General features: G+C 41.6%; 1 protein-coding gene across 11 annotated transcripts in view; it reads left to right on the top strand.

The window, feature by feature from the left end:
* tanc2b (tetratricopeptide repeat, ankyrin repeat and coiled-coil containing 2b) overlaps positions 1–22,455 on the top strand; it is a 185,807-nt gene that overhangs the window by 132,459 nt on the left and 30,893 nt on the right. For 7 of the 11 annotated variants that reach the window (XM_085416909.1, XM_085416911.1, XM_085416910.1 and 4 more), the window contains 4 exons: positions 6,524–6,672; positions 11,730–11,913; positions 13,289–13,537; positions 19,008–19,139. In XM_085416909.1, the coding sequence (XP_085273035.1) occupies positions 6,524–6,672; positions 11,730–11,913; positions 13,289–13,537; positions 19,008–19,139 (714 nt within the window). Of the gene's footprint in view, positions 1–5,907; positions 6,268–6,523; positions 6,673–11,729; positions 11,914–13,288; positions 13,538–17,737; positions 17,877–19,007; positions 19,140–22,455 lie in introns of those variants that run through there. The other 4 variants (XM_085416914.1, XM_085416912.1, XM_085416915.1 and 1 more) reach the window with 4 other exon arrangements.

Raw genomic sequence — 22,455 nt, 5'->3', positions numbered from 1 at the left:
ATCTAAATGGATAACTAGCACCGCAGGCAGGAGGGGGGAGGGGGGGGGGGGGGGGGGGGTGGAAATATTAAATTAAATTTTTGAGTCTGCTTCAACAGCATAACGCTACAGTCATTAAACAAATAATAGATTGTATTATTATCAAATATGGTTTATTTTAATATCTAGTTTACAGATATTTTTTGTTATTCTGCCAAATAAAATAACTCATAAAGATCCACTGTGGTACTTTTTCTGTGATTTCAACCTTTGCCAAAACTAAATGCAACTAATGCTGTTCCTAAAGTGCAAGTTCTATATAGCTTGATTATACTACTTACATCTACGTTATATCATCAAATCCTGAAATCCAGTGCCCTGAGATGCAGTGTTTATGCATAGATAAGATCACAGCTGTGCACATCAAGAATGTGAGATTCATTCCTCTGATCTCTTGATTAGCCCTTCATTCCTGGATTTTCAGGTGTCTTTGTCTATACGTTTCACTACTTGTATTATTCAAGCTTTCTTTTCCTCCCCAAAGCCGTAAAGTAAAATTGCAAACACCACTTTAACCTCGTTTTTCAATCAGTGCCACGTCCTCTTCAGGTAAATTTATCTTTGAACCTTGCGTATTTAACTTTTTCTTTTTAAAAATGTGATGGCTTACTTTTCGAGAACCTTGAAGTTACTGCTCCCAGGTAGAGGTGAAATAGGAGCCACCAAATGCTATGTGTTATCTCACCTGCTACTCAGGCCTATTTATACCCTCTCCTGTCCGGTCCAGTCCCCTGCTTGCAGCACACATGCTTCTCCTGCTCTCTCTGGCTCACCGTCGGTGCGCGAGGGCAGATCCATGGACGGCCAGGGAGAAACAGATGCGCTCGCACAGAAACACATTCCTAACATTCCTAGCTGCGCGCAAAGATAGTTGCCATGGCAACCATCTGTCTCCTTCGCAGCTCAGGAATCCAATAGAGAGAAGTCTGCATTTATTTATATATATATATATATATATATATTTATTAGGGGTGCAACGACACACAAAATTCACGGTTCGGTTCGGTTCGATACTTTGGTGTCACGGTTCGATATTTTTTCGATACAAAAAAATGTTCATGCATTTTTAATTTGTCATTTATTAAAATTATAAATATATATTTTAACTCAAAAGTACAGTTTTTAAATTTAACCCTAACCCTTGTGCGTGTTTTTTATTTTGACAGCGAATGCGCACCTGCGGACCACTTATGTGCAGCCCTGGTTATTTAGCTCATCATATCGCAGCCACAGAGATTCTTTTGTCCATGAAACCATAAAGCTGCACTTTCTTTTTGCCTTATAGTCTGATTTGTCATAACTTTTCCGTTTTGTGGTAAGCTTTTCTTTGGCTGTCACTTCTTCACCCTGACCTGTCTTATTTGGCTCAGCAGAACTGAAATGCTTTTACACATGCACTCACATAAGCTCAGCGATTCTCTGCGCGATCAACCTCTCACATGTTTAAGCTTGCTGCGGGAGATTTCACTTGTCATGTTTGCATAGTAAGCTAACGATTAATAAGACGATGTCAGAGGAATTGGTGCACAAATTATCATCACTCACAGATCAGTGCTGTCGCTCTCTATACACAGTTCGCACGATTGCAAAGTGAAAGCAAAAAAACAAGCGCAAATTCAAACGCGACTTCAATATGTCACATATTGACAGTGGCTCACCGATGCCAATGACATAATTACCCAGCTACATTTCTGAAAGAATGCAAAAGCATTGACATATATTTTTCCTACAATAGCCCGACGGGCAGGGAAGAGATAGATTTTGGTAGCCCGACTGAAAAAATCGCTAGCTCCGGGACGTCGGGCTAGCGATATTGCGAGCCCTGTATCTGATTGAGGAATCACATCATCTTTGGAAAAGAGAGTTTATTACAGAGAAATGGCTCTTTCCAAAATAAAAGCTATACTATCCGCTTCTTCTGGGCTATATTCTCAGCAGCATAAGGAGAATCATGTGCTAACAGCTGTCTAAATGACTCGGCTAAAGTTAGTAGCATGCTTGTTGTTTTTGTCTTTGCACTAGGATGATGTCGGCGTAAATGTGCAGTCATATTCGTTGTGTTCCCACTAGTGCTTTCAGGTTAATCTCGTTGAAATGACCTTAACGCCACAACACGGCAAATCTCCGTTAACGAGCTACCGCGGATCGCTCCGTGCATGGGGCTAGACGGCCAACACCTTAACGAGCTAACTGCGCTAACACACTAGTTCACACCAATGTAATTGAGCATTGCATGGCACATCCAACATACTGTTTTACTTTAGTCCATGACTCGCTTACCTTCAGGGTCATACGTCACATGAAAACCAAAATAATTCCAAACGCCAGATCTGAATGAGGTTCAATTTGCTTGTTGCAAGGAGAGCTTAACTTCTGTCTCGCTAGCTTGCCCTGCGCTCTTCCTTCTGACTATGCTGTCTGTGTGGAGCGCTCAGTGGATCTGCGCTGGACAGTGCAGCCTAGGCGGAGTAGTCGAACGCAGATTCACTGAGCGCTCCACACAGACAGCATCGTCAGAAGGAAAATTGATAAAATAAATTACAAATGTTGTATTGTTCGATACATATGCGTACCGAACCGAAAGCACTGTATCGAACGGTTCAATATCGATACGAATATCGTTGCACCCCTAATATATATATATATATATATATATATATATATATATATATGCATATATATATATATATATGCATATATATATATATATATGCATATATATATATATATGCATATATATATATATATATATATATATATATATATATATGCATATATGTGTTTTGATGTTGGGCAAATTTTATTTTATATTTATTAAGATGTTACACTGACGAAAAGCGCCTGAAGTTCCTTTAGCCGTGTGTTTGGCGTCTGGCTTTGAAGTGATCTAGATGTTTGCTTGCAGTGACTTCGGCACCATGTGACTGTCATAATGTGTATTTAAAGAACAAAAGGTAGGGCTATAAATAGAAGCAAATCAGTACATACAACCCCTACATTATGATAATATATTCCCTTTGATTGTAGCTCCCTTACAGTAGCTACAAGAACAGGTAGCTTTAAGAAGGATTCAGATGGTATGGTATTTTTGTTTAGAGTTTGACAGCTCTGTGATTGTCGTCACTGCCAAAAATCTGGGCCTTGGCCATATGTTTGACTCTGCTGTCATATTTTTAGAGTGGGAGAGTTTAAAGATGTACAAAGGGATTGCCTATGGTTCGCTCAAGGGACTCACTGTGGGCTCGGGCATCCAGATTAGAGATTTTGTTACCACATCAAAAGAAACCTAGACAAACTGCTCGCTCCTGCACAGGGTTGGCCAACAGCTGGCTGCTACACAGACGCTATAGTAAGAAGAACTAAAGGGAACAGAGGGGATTGTGAGGGAGAGAGTAGCATTCAAAGAGACGAGTGAAAGAACACAAGTTAACACAGGCAGACAGAGCCCATGTTTGATCATGATCACGATCACGCCCCAACCCCCCACCACACCACCTACGGGAGCAGTTGACTAATGACTGCTAATATATTCACTCCTTACTACTACCAGTCTGTCAACTGGGAAGCCTTCGGTGGCTCAGTGTTCAGACTGGTGCAAAGACAGCAGCTAATACATAGAAATGACATGCTGTCTGTATGGATAGATGATTTGCTTTACTTTTCATGTAGGTTTCTTCTGTTCATGGTCTTCATGGGATATCACATCATTAGGGAAAAACGATACACTGTATATAAAAGATGGACAAGGCTCCCAGGTATAAAAAGGACAACCAGAAGAGGGCGCTCCTAGTTGCAAAAAGAGGTTTTGTATACCTCTGTTCCCTTGATTGTTGTCCTTAGTATGAGTTTAGCATCTTACTCACTAGTTTCACATCTTGTTCAAATGCAGCATGATCTTCATTTTGTAAATTTTGGTACCCAACAGTGTCGAGAACGGTAAATCAGCATATCCTCATTATGATTAGCAACGTGCTACTGTATGGTGGTAAAGCTTTTTGTATCCTTCACTCATGGTGACTGGTTTCAAAAAGAAAAGATGGCAGCAACAAAAATGCCCAGTTCTAGGTTTCAGACATAGAACAATGCAACCCAGTGAGTGACACAAAGACTATTTTCCAGCAAAATAAGATGTTCCTCGGCATGATAGTTATTACATTGGATAAACCAAAGCGAAAACCAACCTGTTGTTGTCCTATAAATTTAATCTAATTGCATTTGATTAAAATTATTTCATACAATCTATCAAAGATGCTGCTGTTTTGTTGGTAATCTGCCGAAATGTTGACTAAAATGACCCCACTTATCGATAAACATCACTTGTAAGTTGAAATTAACCAGTCAGCACTTACCTTCTTCTCCTTTACCTTCAACACAGCAGATATATTGACCACTCCAAATTGAAAATTTACATAACTGTGTAAACTTTTATGCTTTAACGAAAAGATTCCCAATAAGGTATGTGTAAAACACGGCAAAAGTGGAGCTCTGGCAGGAACCCGGGGCTGTTTTTAGTGATTGAAGTACTGCTGTGCATGCTGTATACAGATCAAAAGGGTCCAAAACATTCAGTTTTTTCACACATATTTTGTTTTTCTTCTTTTTAGATGTTTTTATCTTTCTAGTCGTGGCTTGAAATTGATGAAAAATTCACAGGTTTGTGGTTAGCTTATACCAACACAAACCAGAGCTCTGCTGTAGTCATGTGTCTGAAAACTATGAATCGATCCAAGTGCATCTCAGCCGTCCTCCTGTGGTATTAGCGGTGAGGAGGTAGGACGTTTACCCCAGCTACATCTTCTCCATTAATGGACACTTCCTCAAGGGAAACCCATGGATTCACTGACCTTGGAGGAATGCACTCTGCTCCATAAAGCCATCACCATCTCGTTAAAACTCATACATAATTAGCTTGTTTCGGACCTAATGTATGCTCTGATTACCTCATTATTGGTTGCTGCTGTGTGTGTTTTTTTTATTGAAGCACTGCACCCATGTCGTCCCCATTTGATTCAAAGGTTTTTTTTTCCCTCCGTCAGAAGGCACCCAGCTTCTTTACTTGCTCACACTGTCTTGGAGTCAATCTAATGAGGAACCTGACAGTGTTCTGCCTTTTCCGCCCATGAGCAAATGGAGAGGGGAGCCCGGGCTTTAGATTGCCCGTCTGTGTGTGTGTGTGTGACTTCGAACTGACGAGTGAGAGGACACAGGCTGTAGACAAGCTGTCCGTCTTCAGAGAGGTGGCGTGGCGGCTTGGACTGTTTAATGGCTGTCAGTCAGAGTTTCGTGTAACTACCTGCCAGTCTGGTTTGACCAGCCCTGCTGGAAAACTGAGGGGGGAAAAAAAAAACACACTCTGCCTCGAGCTGTTTTTTTTAAAAAAACCAACCATCTTGTGCTGTTGGCTTCAATAACATTGATGTCTGGGCCAATTCAGAGGCTTATATGTCCAATTACAGCTGTTTGAATTTAGCCACCAGTCACTTTTTTGTGCAGGGTGAGTAATTAACACAACCTTGAGCTCTGCGAGTGGCACTCCAGTGAATAATGTGAAATTGAAATGAAACTGATCTAGTAGGCACCTCTAGGGCCAAGTGTGATTGAAAAACATGATACCACTGGTTAGGGTTTGTTATGGGTGGGGGGTAACCAGGCAACTGGGTGACGGGATGAGGTCTTTAAGGGATTTTTAAATGGGTCCTATTGTAAAGTTGGCAACTGAAATCCCTCCGCTCTGGGGGTGTGTTTGTGTGTGTTTGTGGTTTTGATCATCTGATCATCATGCAGGCTCACCCGGGTGTTTTCTTTGCTCTCTTTAGTCCCAGGAGTCTCTGTAAATAGGAGTAAGGATGTGGACATGCACGCTTTGTCTTGAAAAGGCACACACCTCTTTCTCTCTCGATCTCTCTCTCTCACTCATTCACACACACGCAGGTGAAGGGCGTATTTCATTACGTCACTCGAGCCGTAGTGGTGATGAGTGGTGCGGAAGGAGCTGTCGTCGGTATGGGAGCCTACTGCTAGTCGCTGTGGAAGGCAGCTTTTTGTAAACAGTTGAAAACTGTTTTTGTTGTTGTGGCTGAGGGGATTTTGGAGTTTATGTAAGGAGATACCTCAACCGAAAAGTCCGGCTGTTGGGGAATGTGTTAGTAATGCACAGCTCTGAGCTATGGGAGAACTCTGGTAGGGTGCTTCGTTTTCTTTTCCTGCGTGCAGGTGCTGTGTGTCCAGGTGTGTAGTCAGGGCTGTAGTTTATTCAAAGGGAGTGTAACAAGTGTACTGTGTGTTTCTAGGTAAAGAGGTTATGGATATATAAAAAATGAAATGTTGTAAGGTTTTGGGTTTTTTTTGTTTTTTTTCTTGTGGCAAAATAAGCTGCTGTTCAGTTTTCTGCCCACCACTGACACACATTCTCCCGTTCCTTTCTCTTCTTTTTGCTCTCCCCCATCTCCTGCCTCCTCCTCCTTGTGTCTATCTGCCTCCACAGGGGAGTCAAGCCAGGAGCTGGGCCCCCCTCCGTCCGTGGATGAGGCAGCCAACACATTGATGACGCGCCTGGGTTTCCTTCTCGGAGACAAACTGAGCGAGGGGCCAGCCGGTACCCAGTACAGCATGGAGGAACCCGAGGCGAGACAGGTACCAGAAATATGCTTTTTTTTTAACTATTCTCAGCGATCTGCACTTTTCCCCTGATGATAGAGTTCATCACGTGATGCACGCAGTGTGAATTTGATAAGAAGCCTTCTCTCAGATTAACCCAGTAAATACTTGTCATAGCTACAGACTTTCATTCTATTTATCCTAATCTATATCTGAGTCAAACAGTCGAATCTGTCTTGTAAGCTATGTGATTTTCACACATTTGCATTGTGAGCGATCGCACTTGGAAACTTGAACAAACACATCTGATTCGATCTGTTTTGACATTTATCTTCATAATATTCGTGTTTACAGTCAGTTTTGACAGATCTTTGGAAGTCAGGGTAGCCAGATCAAAGGACTTTTCAGTAAATTGCCCTCATGTGCCAGAGTGCTTTAGATTCTGAGATTACCAGTGCCTCTCCATCAAGTGTCAGATATCCTCCTGCCTAATTAGCTTTTTATAAAACAAATATGATTATTTTTTTCCTTATTTAGATTATTTCTAGATTATTCAAAGGAAGTTTCTTGAGCCGACACGCGGCAGGTTAGACTTAATGTTTTGCTCCTGCGCCGTAACCTTTCTATTTGTGAATTTGTCAGTTGTGCAACAAACAGCTCCTGGCACAAGAGACTTGCTCTAAGCTCAGCAGCAGATGCCCTGGTATCTCTACCTAAACCTAATTTGACAGGTATGAATTTTCCAAACTGTGCAAGGAAAAACAGTTGCCGCGGAGAGGCAGCGAAAGAGAAACAGGGTGGGACGGGGAGGGGGGGTACAAGGGGCTAACCTGTTGCTGAAGCATTCAAGGCAGGCATAGGTATGTGTTCGCTCTGAAACAGTGTGGATAAGCGATTAGACTGATGGACTGCCTGTGCTTGATGTGAGCGCTGCTGTAGCAGTGGGGGTGTATAAATTGAGAGAGGTTTATTCAAGCGGCTCTTTTTAGAGACGTGACTCACACGAGCACCCCGCTGCATCGTGCACACAGTACAAACTTATTGTTTTAGATATCTGCCCCAAATACTGTTCTCTGGATTGCAATTTTGTTTGATTCATTAACCACCAAAAATGACAAGAATTGCCTCGAGACACCATCTATTAGCAGATAAAAGAGTGGGCTTTTGTTGTAATTCTTCTCATTTGCTTGGGATTTACTAGATTTTAATGGACTTTGGTTAGTGCAGTAATTCAGGGGTTTGACACTTTGCCCTCCACAAGACAACAAAAATATGCAGAGTTAGGGATTAGCAGATCTTGATGTAACCATAAACATACAGAAAACTACTGTTAAAGTAATAATAACCACGTAAGTGCAACATAATATAAGTAATATCGTTTCAAAGCCAATTTCTAAATGTTCATTAAGTGATTCTAATTCATGTCTGAGACGGTGACTGAAGATAAAAGTGTATAATTCAAAGGAGGTGTGCATGTTTTGATAGGCAGTGTTGGTCAAGTTACTTGAAAAAAGTAATCAGTAACTAATTACTGATTACTTCCCCCCAAAAAGTAATCCCGTTACTTTACTGATTACTTATTTTCAAAAGTAATTAATTACTTAGTTACTTAGTTACTTTTTAAAAACACGATTTACAACCTGAATAGGTGATAAAGCGATAGATCTTTCAGCCCAATTCTACTTTTTCTGCATAATCCATCATACAAAATGTAATCAAATGGAAAAGTCTCTTTTTTTTAACTTGTTTATCAGTTTTAATCTTTTAACTTTATGCATCAAGCAAAAATTTAATTATATGCAACATTCTCTGACTTGAATAAATTAGTTTAACATTTAAAGCTATTTTCTGCACATTCCAGCACATAAAATAAAATATTTTTTGTGTTTACACTCACTCTTTCAAATAGATGCAAGTAAAACACAGCAGAAAATAAATAAAGTCAAAGACTCAGCGGTCCTGTTGCTCTATTTTCACCTGTAAAGCAGGAGTGGGGTAGGCGGAGGTTTACCCTGGTGCAGGTGTGCCGCGGTCAGTTGAAGAATCCGCGACTTTCTCTGTGAGTTTCCCGTTGCGCACTCGGTGCTTGCTTGGAAGTTTAGGGGGTTTTTTCGCTGTAAAAAGAAGTTTTCTTCCCACGCACAATGGACGCTAATGTTTTTGTCACTTTTTATGGAATCAAACTCAAAGTAAGGTCAGTACTTCCACGCTTTAAACGCTGCACGCTCATACTCTCTCCCACAATCGATATGTGATCCATTGTTGATCTGCACAGAGCTGTTGTCACTAACGGCGCACTCGCTTACGTCACTGTCGTGAGACATTCTCGCAAAAAATCACGGTTTTAGTAACGCAGTAACGCAGCGTTCCTATGGGAAAGTAACGGTAATCTAATTAGTTTTTGCAATAGTAATCCCTTACTTTACTCGTTACTTGAAAAAAGTAATCAGATTACAGTAACGCGCCCATCTCTGTTGATAGGGCAAAAAAATATTAGCTCAAGATAAAAAACATACATTCATATGCCATCCAGATATTGGTAGGATACCGCTACCTTCAATTTTTTAATTTTCTTTATATATCTTCAAATCACACCAACAGTTTTCTCAAGGTTCTTTATATTTATAATGTCGAGACCCTTCAATAAATTTTAAAAGCTGCTGCTTCAAAGTTGGGCGTTTTCACATGGGCGTCTATGGTGATGGTCTCGGCCTCAAATGGCTGACATAGTAGCCCTGGTGGGGTTACACTTGACATATAATGGGAAATAATGGCTCTGATACTACTCTGATACATTTCTCCAGCCACCCTGCTGGACAAATGATGTAATAACGCAGCTTCTGTCAGAAAAAGGAAGAAAATAAAGTGCTACATGGCTCTAAAGGCTTATCAGTGAACACAATATCAATATTTAAAAAACAAAAAACTGTGTGTTCGTTTTCTTGCAAACATCTTTGTTGTTGCAGAAGTCAATTCAAGATTCTTTGTTTGTTTTTCTTTGGGTCTCCCTCTATAATGCATAAATTCTCCTTTTTGGCATTTTTAAGGTGATCTTTGGTATGCTGGGCGTTTATAATTCAGTGATCATTATAAAAAAATTGCCATTTAACATGTTTGACTTCCTACAATAGCTGCTGCAAGACCTCGCCAGCTGATAGAACAAGGTGACCTCAACTTGCAGAGGGTGCAGTTAATTGCCTTTCATACTCGCGTGCTCTCGCTCCCTAAATAGATGCAGTGCTCTCCAAGTTCAATCCAATCCACACGCGACATTTAAGGTCAAACCTACAGAAGACTGCGTTCGTTATCTGAGCTGATAGAACTGCGGCGTGGTTGAGCGCACGCAGGGTTGAAGATTTGTCTGCTGGTGTGGATGTTTGGTTACATCGGGGTCAAGCTCTTGTAAACGTGACACTTGAGCGGTCTCATCCATGAAGACAGCAGAGGGCAGCGGTGACTGAAATACTGGTTGACAAATTGTTATTCCGCAGGCACAGAAACACTGTTTAGTGTCAGCCAGAGGGCATTTACTTAAAGTGGAAGTGTGTTTACAGGTGTCACAGTTATCCCACTAATCTAGTAGTACTCTGCAGTGTGTGTATTGTTGAGGTGAGTAGTTGTTTATTGTGAAAACATATGAGTGTTCAATGGTTCCAGGTTTTCAAGTGTGAGGGTTTGCTGCTTTTCTTAAAAATAAGGAATTACAACTACAACAATTTTTCAACTTATCAGTTAATCGGCAGCGTTTAGATAAAAGTTTTCATGTGTTTGTGTAATAAGAAGACTTTATCACAAAAATAATGGCGAACGGACTACATTTGTGCAGTGCTAGTCAAATCAAAGGGCCACATTGTCTCTCATTCACCCACTCGAATAGATAATAAGCAGTTGCTTGGTTATTTGGAGCAATCAGTAGATTAGTGTCTCTCCCAAGGACATGTTGACATGTGGACAAGTGGACCTGAGGATCAAACCAACAATCCTGCGATTAATTGTCACCCTGTTCTCATCTCCAAGCTCAGGAGGCCGTCAACAGATAATTGGCAGATTAATCAATACTGAAAATAATCATTTAGCTACAGCATTACTCCTGACTCTGGATGTCTGTTGGCTAATCTAAAATGTATTTGCTTGGTGTGTCCCTTCAGACTTCCTCCTGCAAATTAAACTAGACCAGATTTTGCCCTGAGCGCCACTTCACCCCTCTTTTCTGTCTGTGCTTAGGAGAGATTTCCGTGTGTGCCTTTCAGTGACTGACGCAAATACGTGGTTACTTGGCTTGCTTGTTTTTCTGTGACTGTTGCATGCTTGTATCCTATAAATTTGGGCAGGTTATGTGTTTTGCACAAGAGTACATCTGTGGGTGTTCAGAGCAGCTGCTGATTGGATGCAGCAGAGTGTTTATATTTTGTCGCCCGTGGTCGATTGTCTCCTAACCCGAGCTGACATCGAATAGAGTCACTCCAGGGTGCCTGGAAAGTGCCAGGACTGAAAATACTATACATTTATACTACATATAAGATTGTAGTTATGGCAAAGAAGAGGAAAATGTGCATGAAAATAGGGGTTTCTATGGATCTATAAATGCAAGTTAAAGTTAGTATTAGTGTTAAAATGTAACACTGAATCTCTCTATTGTTTTCTGAAAAGAAACCACATCACTGTATACAGTACATATGCTACTTGTAAAATGTATTGGCTGTAGTGAAGGTACCATTATTAAGTATTTTTAAATGCAACTGCCAGGAGTGTTGAGTGTATTTGTGTTTGTAAACATGCTGTACATTTGCAATTTTCGTTAGTTATGCAACGTGGCCTAATTGTTAAAACTTCTTCAAGTGTATCTTGTAGAGAAATGGAGCATATTATGAGTTAGTATTATATGTGTTTGTATACATGTGGGAGAAGGACTAAGAGGATCAGCAGGGGGCTGAGCTTTTGAAAACTGCAGTATTGGAATGGCATTTTCCTTCATATGAGTCACATTTTAAAAGTTCAAATGCTGTACTTTTGCCATTAATACCCATGTGTGCTAATGGAGCTGTGGGAGCCAAAAAAATCTTTAAAACTGTGTTTATTTGTGTCCATCCTAGGGCCAGAACCAGAGGATCAGCCCGTGTTCCACCCTGACCAGCAGCACTGCCTCCCCACCTGCAGGCAGCCCCTGCTCAACCCTCCCCCCTGCCATGCCCGGCCAGGCTGGCAACAGGGACTGCGCCTATGGTTCTGTCACTAGTCCCACCTCGACACTGGAGAGCAGGGACAGCGGGATTATCGGTGAGATCTGCGTGCTGATTCACATAAAACGCCCGTAATGAACATGAGTACATTCATGAATACAGAAAGAAGAAGCAACAAACCCCAAAGAAACTTGAGTTACAATATGATATCGTATCTTAGGGGAAAGAGAAGAGGGAGGGGGGTTGTTTTTGTTTTGCTGTGGTCTTTGGGGCTCCTTGTTTTTTTATGTCTAGGCCATTGAGTTGGGTGAACATGGTAATTCTGCTGGTTCTTTAAAAAACTGTATCTCTACATCTTGTTTTGTCTGAGTTAACCAATCAGACGACTCCAGGTTTTGACCCATTGGCTGACCTTAATGGCAGCTTTATTGGGTTTATGGTGGAGGTATCTACCCCGGAGTAGGTACTACATTTCACCCAGGAAATAATGCTGCTTTCCGTTTGAGGTGGGATGTTGGAAATCTGAGCTGGAATAAACCCCACCAAACCTAATTTCATAATCTGAGATGGTAGCAGTGCACGCAAACCTTAGTAAATCTGTTCTGTACATTACTGATTTGTATTTGTTACTTGTTGAATTAGCCATATACAGGGCGCTGACTAGGCTTTGTCTGTGATTGTTCTGTGGTAGTGTTTTTAAGATCAATAAACAGACATTATGCTGTATTGTTGTGTATAGAAAGCAAAACAAATTTTGTTTTCCCCACTACTACTACTGAAATGCAGTCAGTTCAGGAGAGACATCACTTAAATGCCTTTACAAGGTATCCAAGGTAAAAGGAATGCAGGGTTGCCACAAAAACAAAACTAAAGAAAGTACGCCTGAGAGTTCCAACAGTGGGAAAACGGGCCTGTGCATTTCCAAACCACTCTGTACAACTCTGATTGTGTGCTAAAGCCAAAAATCGTAAAATGATATTTTGAATTGTGCAAAACAGTTTGATTTAAATCTGAGTCATGACCAACAAAAAGAAAAATGGTCATTCTGAATGCCATATCCAGACCCGAGCAAGGTACTGTCCAAAAGTCTTCTTTGATCTGGTCTGTGATCAGTTCCCAGTACAGCGAAGGTCCTTTCCTGGTCTTTACACCAACTGGAAGCAGCTTGATACCTCGCCATCATCTGTGGCATTTATGCATCAATTGAAAGGAATCAGGAGCGCCGAAATGCTCTCTGGTGCGAGGCAAAAGTCGAAGCAGGTGCCGTCATTGTTTCCTGGCAACAATGGTGAACACCTGCAGTTTGATGAGGAAAGCATTGCATCAACATACCATTGATTCAGAACAACAGCAAATAAATGTGAAAGCAGATGGGCTGGGTGGGTGAAAAGATGACAAAAGAAACTCAAACAAACCCAGTGTCTAAAACAAAAGAAATGATCTAAAAGACTGTGTCATTGTTTGTGTTGCAGCAACTCTGACCAGCTATTCGGAGAACATGGAGCGAGGCAGCAAATACGGCGAAGGCTCGCGGGGAAACCTGAAACTGTGGCAGTCTCAGAAATCAGGCATGGACTCGTTCCTATACAGGGTGGATGAAAACATGACTGCCTCCACCTACAGCCTCAACAAAATCCCTGAGCGAAACCTGGAGAGCATGTCCTCCCATTCTGCCCACTCCATCCCTCTGTACCTCATGCCCCGCCCTAATTCTGTGGCTGGTGAGTCCCTTTCTCTTTCCCCATCCCTCAACTGTGAAAGTTTTTTAAAAAAGGTATTTGTCCAGGAAGCCAAAAATATGGTTATTTACAGGCGAACGACCATGCAGCATACAAATTTTGCCAAGCTAGGGAGCCTTTTCTGGCAAAATTGGATTGAGCTGCTGGTGTTTAGCCATGTCACGCCCTATTTCTGACTTCTTACTTGCTTCCTCTTCACTCCTTTCAGCCTCTCTTCCCATGCTTGTTGTCCTACAGGACAAACTGTAATCCTCCCCTTTTGAATTATTTTGCTAATTTTTTGTGATCGCAAAGGCCCTAAATATATAAATATTTAGCGTCTTGCAGGCTAATTTGCATGACATAACCTGTATTTTTATTGTACCACAAAAGGTTGTTTGAGTATCTGTAGCCTTGTGGGGGTTCTTCTTTCATTTCTGGAAGAATATTACACAGGAGAAACTGGCATTTGTATCGCTAACAGAGGCCTTGTTGATATTGGGGTTTTTTGGCCTTGAAAAGCTCCCGAACATAACAGTAAATATTTTAGGAAAAAATGTCAGTTTTATAACACAGAGGCTGCCCTAACGGGCCTGATTGTAATATTGTTCTCATCAGAGAGGCTGTTACAGACGATGAGCTCTGTTATACCTTCACCTACTACTCCTGGAAAAAGAGTACATGCGTGCAGACTCTCTTATATATTTCACTAAACACTGTAATATGCCTGACAAGGCCTGTCACTGCAGCTATGACCCTCTCTTTATGCTGGTCATGTTCTGCTGTTTGACTCTGTCTGGCAGCGCAGAGACACTGTCGGGTTTAGAGATTCATCCTCGATCTCATCTCCGCCCCGCAATAGTCAGATCTTCAAAAGAGACTGAGTGGGCTAGATACGGCTTAAAAGACATGATACAAGCTGCAGATGATGCAAAATATAAAATGGAGAGAGTAGAAAAGGTGTGAGCGAGGGAAGAATAAAAAAAAAAGGGAAAAGAGCATATGATTTGTCTGATGGCATTTGTGTTCGTCAGGAACAGGAATTCCATATTGAGTAGTGGGAGATGGATACATGTGGAAGAGGAGTGAAAGGGAGTAATCATAATCTCTCTTTCTCGCTCTGCCTCTCCTCCACAAAGAATTATTAGATGATGTAGGGATGGGAGGCAAGCACAGGCTGAGGATTGGCTGGGCTCACACAGCAGTGGAACATCAAAGCCCCAGGCATTAACCGTTTCTATCCCCAAGAGTGACAGAGACTCGCTTTGATGTGCGGGGAGAGAGGGAGAGCGATACGGAGCGAGAGCAGAAGGCGACTGGGGAGGAAAGAGAGAAGGGAGGGGGCTACTCTATTACCTAATGAAGTCAGTGCGTTGGTAGAGCTGAGGATAGATATGGAGGAAGGAGAAACCAAAACCAAGATTTTTTTCATCCGTTCACACGTCATGATGATTAAGACAAGTATTGAGTAAATTGTAAAACTGGAGGACTTACAAACAAAAATTGAACAGAAGGAGAGTGAAAATGGTTAAACCGCAGGGTGGGAACTCCTGACCACTGTTGTTTAGGCTTGAAAAAAGAAGGCTAACATTTCCCACATTGACACTAGATGGCCTTTGTTAGATCCTAGATCCTTCTCACCTCGCTGATTTGTTGTAGAAGTCCAATGAAAACAGTGGAATCGACGATACTGCCACGTTGATTTAGGAATCTTGTAGTTTTTAGGGATACGGTTTTGGTTTTTATTTAAAAATTAAAAAAAAAAAAATTAACAATAGGGATGATTAATTAATTATAAATATAATCTTACTTGTTATTACATGTATTTATTTCCTGTTTCACAAATAAAGGACAAGTAATAGTGGCTAAGAGCTTGTCTACGTACAACTCTGCATATCCTGGTGTTGATTATGCTAATAAGCTTTCAATAGAATTGAATTTTTTAGCCTAGCATAAACAGCCTAATATAGCTTATTAGCATAATCAACACGAGGATATGCAGAGTTGTACGTAGGCAAGCTCTTAGCCACTATTACTTGTCCTTTATTTGTGAAACAGGAAAATTGAACTGGGACACAAAACTCAGACATTTGTTACACTAATGGCAAATATGTTTCCAGGCAAAATATTTCTAGTCTAAGGTTAAAAAAATCACTTAGCTCTTTTAACCAAGGCGAAATGAAAAAAAGTTTTGTTTTTATTTGCTATGTACTGTGTACTATGGCCACATGTAGAGAGGATGATGAAATGTAAAAGACTGATGGTGATATCTTCGTTCAGTGCCCACAGGGCACAGATTCAGTTCTGACTGTTTTTAAAAGCCTTGTGACCAAAGATAGCCTGGGACAAAATTCAGATAATGACAGTAATTTAATACCTCACAATGTGACTTCTGCTGTGACCTACATCTACAAACCAACCGACTGTAATGCGGCATGAAATGATGCGCTGAGCAGCGCGACACCGGCATGTGTTAAACAAATTGTTTGAATTTCCAGCAAAGCAGGAAATTCGAGTGGCAACCTTCAGGGATAAAAAAATTAAACCACCCTGGAAGTAGTTTCATTCCAGTTTAAGTTTCTCCAGTGGTGTCTTGCGCCAAAAGCCAGGCAATCACCATAGACTATCATTTTAAAAAGCCCAATTTTGTATCGTTCAAAAGTATTTTTTCAGTGCCATAATTTTGCCAACCAATCGAATGTAAAATGCTGTAATAAGCACCAACGCCACAAACACGCCGCGATTTTCAGCCCGGTGACTACAGCTTCAATTTGTGCTGTGGCTACATGATAACTTGAAATCCCTCCTTCATTCACACAAATCCAAAGCGAAGTTTTACCTCATATTACCCATGTGAATTCAGTCATGTTTGAAACCTGGAAATAATTAACAGCCTAATGGGCATGAGTAAAAACGTTATTGCCTGTATGTCAATTCACCTCATTATTTAGACACTAATGTAATCGGGCCACTGTAAAACTTAATGTTAGGCTTTTTTGTTTTGTTCTTTTAAAACTTAAAGCTTTTTTAACATGGGAGTTTGTGGAGATTGACTCAGTTTCAGAGTCAGCCTCTAGTGGCCATTTAAGGAACTACGGTCTTAAAGGTTACCACTGGGTGTAGGTGTTATTTTTCCAAGTCTACATACATCAAACTTTTTGTTGTAACTAACCAATGAAGGTCTACACCTGAAGTTGCCAGATTAGTGATGCAAATACTGTGGAATCTGCAGGTGTTAATGACGTAATTTACTATGTATTTACAAGAATACATAGACGTCTCAAGAATCTAGCACCAACAGATATAACTGCCTGGGGAACTGTGATATTCATTCTCAGAGAGAAGACTCGCTCTTTAGTCTCCAAATTCACTAAATTAAGGTAACGGCTCACTTGAGATAACGTTTTTCATTTGGGGGATGCACAGTCTACATTGATTTCCTTTTTCCTTCATTTCTTTTCCTAATTTCCTTTCTGGCTTTAGTCTGCTTAGATACATGGTGTTTTAACACCCAGAATTATTGTTTAAATACCTCTACCTCCATTATTTATCATTGCAAGTCATCTCTCTGGTAGATGAGAGGAGAACAGCGAGGCATACAGAGCTCCAGCAGCTACCTCATATCTGTGATGAGTAGTCGACTTCCTGGCTGATACTGGCTCTGGATAGCAGCCCAGCTGGTCTTTGCGAGTGTGTGTGTGAGCGTGTGTGCGTTTATGCCGTTTGTCGCTCTTATAAACAGGAAGTGTCTGATGTGGCTGTCATTACCCAAAGCTCCCTGTTGCAGAGTTCAACATTTTTCTCACTTTTTTTGCTACACCTTCCATTCTCTCACTGTTCCACACTTGGGTTTTTTTCCCCTCTCTTTTTCTTTTCACTATCCGTGTAGTCTTAGCGCACTGGCACGAGAACTGTGAATGTGATCCCCAGCAGCCTGCTGCATTGCAGATAGAGACGATGAGCACACGGATTTGAGTCCTCGCATTCAAACACAGTTGAAAAGGAAAAAAGAGACTTTTCAGCCCTGTAGGCCTGAGTCATTCTTCCTTGGTTTTGCAGGAAATTAATGGCTCCACTGCCCTTGCTTTTAGCCTAGTTGGATGGCCAGCACCTCCCAATTCAGCCAGGGCTGAGGCTTCGGCATTCTCAGCTGCCATTTTCCCTCCATTTTGGGAAACCCATGTGGCTCGTTTTTTGGGTCCATGGCTGGGGTGACTCAGGCAGTCAGCAACACACAAACACAGCCAGTACACATGCTCTGCACTCGACTAAGCTTAACTCCAGTGGCACAGAAGCCACGCTTTGAACCAAGGACAGGACATGGATCAGTGCTGAGGTGCTGGTGAGTGTTACACAGGCGAGAGGTGCCGGGCTTAGAGGCCTGCTCCTCTGAGATTTACCATGCCTTAGTTTTTAGAACGCCTGCAGAGAGAGAGAGAGGCAGACGACAGAACTGAGAAGAGCCATGGATTTTCGGTCACACCTCTCTCCAACTCCTTGAATTTGAATTTTCAAGGAATTTGAAAACTTCAGGTATTGCGTGAAAGACAAATTTCGGAGCGCTGCTTTATTTTTTTCTGGATTACTAATACTGAAACCCATTCTGTTGATCATGATGTACACACCGAGGTTACTGCTGAGGTCTGGGATTACAGATGGGAAGAGCAGACCAAATGTATTCAGGAGTGCAAAATGACAGGAAATTACAAAATTGTTGTCCATCTGCGTTTATCCATCAAAGCTTGCGGAAGACGTTCTTGGTTGAGTCTACAGGTGCACTTCCATCATGTGAAGTGTTTCAGGCCATCTGGCTGAATTGTTTCCGTGTTTAAAATCTGCATGTCGCGGTGACGTGGTGACTTGGCAACTCGGCGCTCATCTGTCAAGGAACCACCAACCTCTCGATTAAGTCCCTTTAATCCTTTCTGCATTTGCCTCGTCTTTCCCCGCTCTCACCTCTTACTGAACCGAGGGGTTCAGGTGTGACGGGGAATCTGTGTGCTTACTCACACTGACGGCACCTAATCTCATTTAACATTCAGTGGTTCCGAGTGTTGGCCCTGAAGACACAGTGTGGTGTGAACAATCAGCAGCCAGCGTCAGACGGTGTTCACTCCATGAATAAGACATTTGTCTACTGAGCTAATTAATCCTGAGAGGGGCCGGATGGCATCTGTCTCCGTGCCGCGTGACAGACACAGAGAAGAGGGAATTTTAGGACATAACCATGTAGGGCTGGCTTTCTCTTTCCTGTAGGAGTCGGCAAGTGGAAGAGCAGAAGCCTGACAGCTGCCTCAGGACAATGACATGAACCTTTGCCACCTTAAGTGTGTGTGTGCCTGTGTTTGTGTGGTTTGGTTATTGTAGTCTCTGAATGCACATGTGTGCTGACAGTACTGTTTTTTTTTTCTTCCTCTCACTCTTAAAACATTCCTCTCTGTCTCCCCTCTGCCTCACACACACAAACACCCAGCTACCAGTTCGGCCCACCTGGAGGATCTAGCATACCTGGATGAGCAGAGGCACACTCCATTACGCACCTCGCTGCGCATGCCCAGACAGAGCACCACCTGCGGGCCGGGTCGCTCCGGGCAGGATCTGAGAGGTGAGCAATAAGCCAGAGTAAAGGAGAGCACAAACACACACACATTTGCACAAACGTGGACCTCCTTATATACCTACTTAACCTTCTTATCAGTTGTTTAGTACGAAAGACTTTAAGCATTGTCTTTACGCTGGCTATGAGAGCTACACGTGACAGACTTGAACTGATTATGCATTGAAATAATGAAGAAACTGGCACATTAGTGAGATCCGTCTTCCCCTCTCTATATAAAGACTCCAAATACAAAGGTATGAAGAATGTATTATGATAGAAAATTATTAATCTGAAAAGTTGACATCCTGGTATCTTAGTAACTAAAAGTACAAATCTCAAACTAGTGGATATCTGGATTTTGTATATTGGAAGAATGATAGGAAAGAAAGTAATATGGCTTGACTCACAGACAGATGGCAAAGTTATATGGTCATAAACCCTTAACACATGTATCAATCCCAAATAATGAATTGACCTTTAAAGAACAATTAAAAAACAAAAGGTGTTTGTTATAACATCGAATGAAGCACTTAAATGCTAAAAATTAATAAATGCCATGCTGTATATGTCCATCTTTTTTATACCGTATGGCATGTGCTTGGGTTTCGTTGAGCATTTTGTTTGACTCTTTAATTTTCGTGCCATTTCTGCATCAATATGTGATGACAACGTCTTTATTTATGTACAAATCAGGCAGTAGGTGACTGTTCACCACGTATTGATAGTTTTCAACAAAATATCCTCCAATTCTTTAATTTCTTTTGTTTGTTTTCTAAATATTATGGGGACATTTAGTTTGGATTTGAGCATTTGTGTGATCTTTGTTTTTATAACCGGAATATGACAGTGAGGTGTGGATCTCACGGAGAAACCAAGCAGAGTGCACACTCATGCAGTGGTGAATCATATCCTTCCTAATTGGTTATTTTACTCTCAGAGACCATAAGCTATTAAATGAACACTGTGCTGTACCAGGTAACATTAGAGATCTGGGTTTAATAACAATCTCAACAGGAAAAGTTTACAAAGGCCATAAATGAAGTGAGCAGTAGTCATTTTCTCATGGATTTCTAAATAACCACAGAATCCGCCCCCTGCTGGTCACTAGAAAGAACACAGGTTTAAGGCTTCACTTTTCAGACCTGGAGGCTACGCCCATCTTTTATGTATATGTACTATGATATAAACTGACCCATTGCAGTCATTTACTGTAGTGAAGCATTGCAAGGACTCGGATGATTCTGTGATCAGTAAATTTGTTTTGTTTTAATTTTTTCCACCGATCGGCCAGCTGTTTCACGTCATCCACAGTTCAGACGCAGCGATCGAGACGCTGTTCTGTTCTGTTTCTCATCCACAAACAACAAATCTCGCAAGGCGAAGCTGCATGACGAGCGAGTTATTTTTAAAATTCAAATCAAAGTCAGTGACGGTTCGTTTGCGCTCTGCGGTGTCTTTCAGATGCAAATGCCTGCACGTATCGCTAAGCTCTTATAACAGACCAGTGGTGCGGCTGTGCTGTTGGTGGTGAACTCCGGATGTCGCCGGCTGTTGTCTGTTGTGTCCTCGTGTCGTCCTTCCGTTTCGCACACAATGAGCATTTTGTCATACTGTCTCACTACTAAGATAAAATTTGTCTCTGTGCTTAACATTCAGAGTCCGCTTCACTGCACATTGTTCAAGTCTCGAAAGCAGCGAGTGCCTCTGTGATGGAGCAGCCTCCTTACCACATGGCCAAATGGCCTTATGTCACATTATGTGTCCCCTTGCCCTTCTTCCTCTATCACTTAGCCAGTAATGAGCGCTGTAATGACAGCCCTCTGCCATCCGAGCGAACACAGATATGCATCCCTGTGTGCTTTAAACACCTGTTAAGACCTCACTTAGATGAGATTGTGCTCGACTGAGCGGCGATGTGATTCCCCTGCTCAAGGGCAGCTGGCTGGCGACAGAGTCAAAGAGGTTTTATAGGGAAGAGAAAGGGAAGGAGGGACATGGACATGAAGGAAAAGGGAAAAGACAGGAGACATTGGGTAAGAAGTAGTTGCTCTCAAAGCCTCACTGTTACTGCCAGAGCCACTTGTTTCAACCTTCCTCCTCTAAGGGCAGCCAAGTGTGTTTACAAGCCAAACGACTGCATCCTAGCATGCTTTCTGCCTCCTTGGATCAGTGTCAGTGCCTCCCTGAATGCTCTGCTCCTCTGCTTTCAACAGGAGAGACAGAGAATGAGACAGAGAGAGAGAGAAAAGAGAATTGAAGAACAGTGTTTTCCCCAGAAGATTATGTGGGGACGAATTACCTCAAATAATTCTTGAAATTGAAACCAGACTTGAAGTAGGGAAAACTCAGACTTAAGGATGAACCAAAGAAAAGATTATTTGATCATCCACTTCAGTTGTATTCTGTTGTCTTGAAAGCCTTTTGGTGTTGCTGACCAGATTGTTGATTTTCTAATGATGACCTGCTTTATTTTTGACTATATAGTACCGGTTTGTAATTCTTCACACATGAATAGAATAATGAACAGGCCTCACATGACCACGGAAATTTTTGTCAGTTAATTGTCAAGTTAATTTTGAGCCTCTGCAATTCCTAAACAGTGCAAAATCTTTAAGAAGTCCCTTGAACTAAAGCTGAAAGTCTGCACTTCCTCATATCCTGGTACTTTGTACATCGCCTCACTGAATTTAAAATAAGAGGATAACTTAAAAAATTGTGTCATTGTCCAAATATTTCTGGACCTTAGCTGTATTACCAGGTCCCTGCTCTCAATAATAGATGTGAAATGCAAACCTTTAGACAGATTCTACATCTAAGAAAGAGGCTCGCTGGGTATTTTGCATGAGAGGTTGCTGGATCTGGACTTACTGGAGACTGTTGGTTATGTACAGTATTGATCAGGTGGTAGCCAGCTGACAGATGCAGCTCTCTCTGTGGTTGATTCTGTCGAAGCTTCGTTTGATGCCAGCCATCGAGGGCCCAAGCTGTGCTGCTGTTTTGAGGAGAGTGAGTCAGACTGTAATGGACCTTCTTGTGCTCCTGCCTGCCTACCTCTAAGATTTACCACCCACCTTATCTTTTCACCGCAAACTCTCACATAACTGTACACTGCACACGCATTTATCCTAGCGTTCTCTCTCCTTGTCTTCGTCGCTCCACTCCATCCCTTCACCCCTCACCATCTTTTCACCTCGGCTCGCATACACAGAACAGGCTGATGGTTGCACCTTTTGGCTGATAAAATATTTTTAACTCCAAATGATTTTATTACTCCAATTTATTTATTATATATATATATATATATATATATATATATATATAT

This window comes from Rhamphochromis longiceps, linkage group LG8 (genome assembly GCF_057381845.1).
Source record: "Rhamphochromis longiceps isolate RC_006_pf linkage group LG8, R_longiceps_female_GT1.1, whole genome shotgun sequence".
Classification (NCBI taxonomy): domain Eukaryota; kingdom Metazoa; phylum Chordata; class Actinopteri; order Cichliformes; family Cichlidae; genus Rhamphochromis; species Rhamphochromis longiceps.
This window is presented reverse-complemented; position numbering and strand designations above follow the sequence as displayed.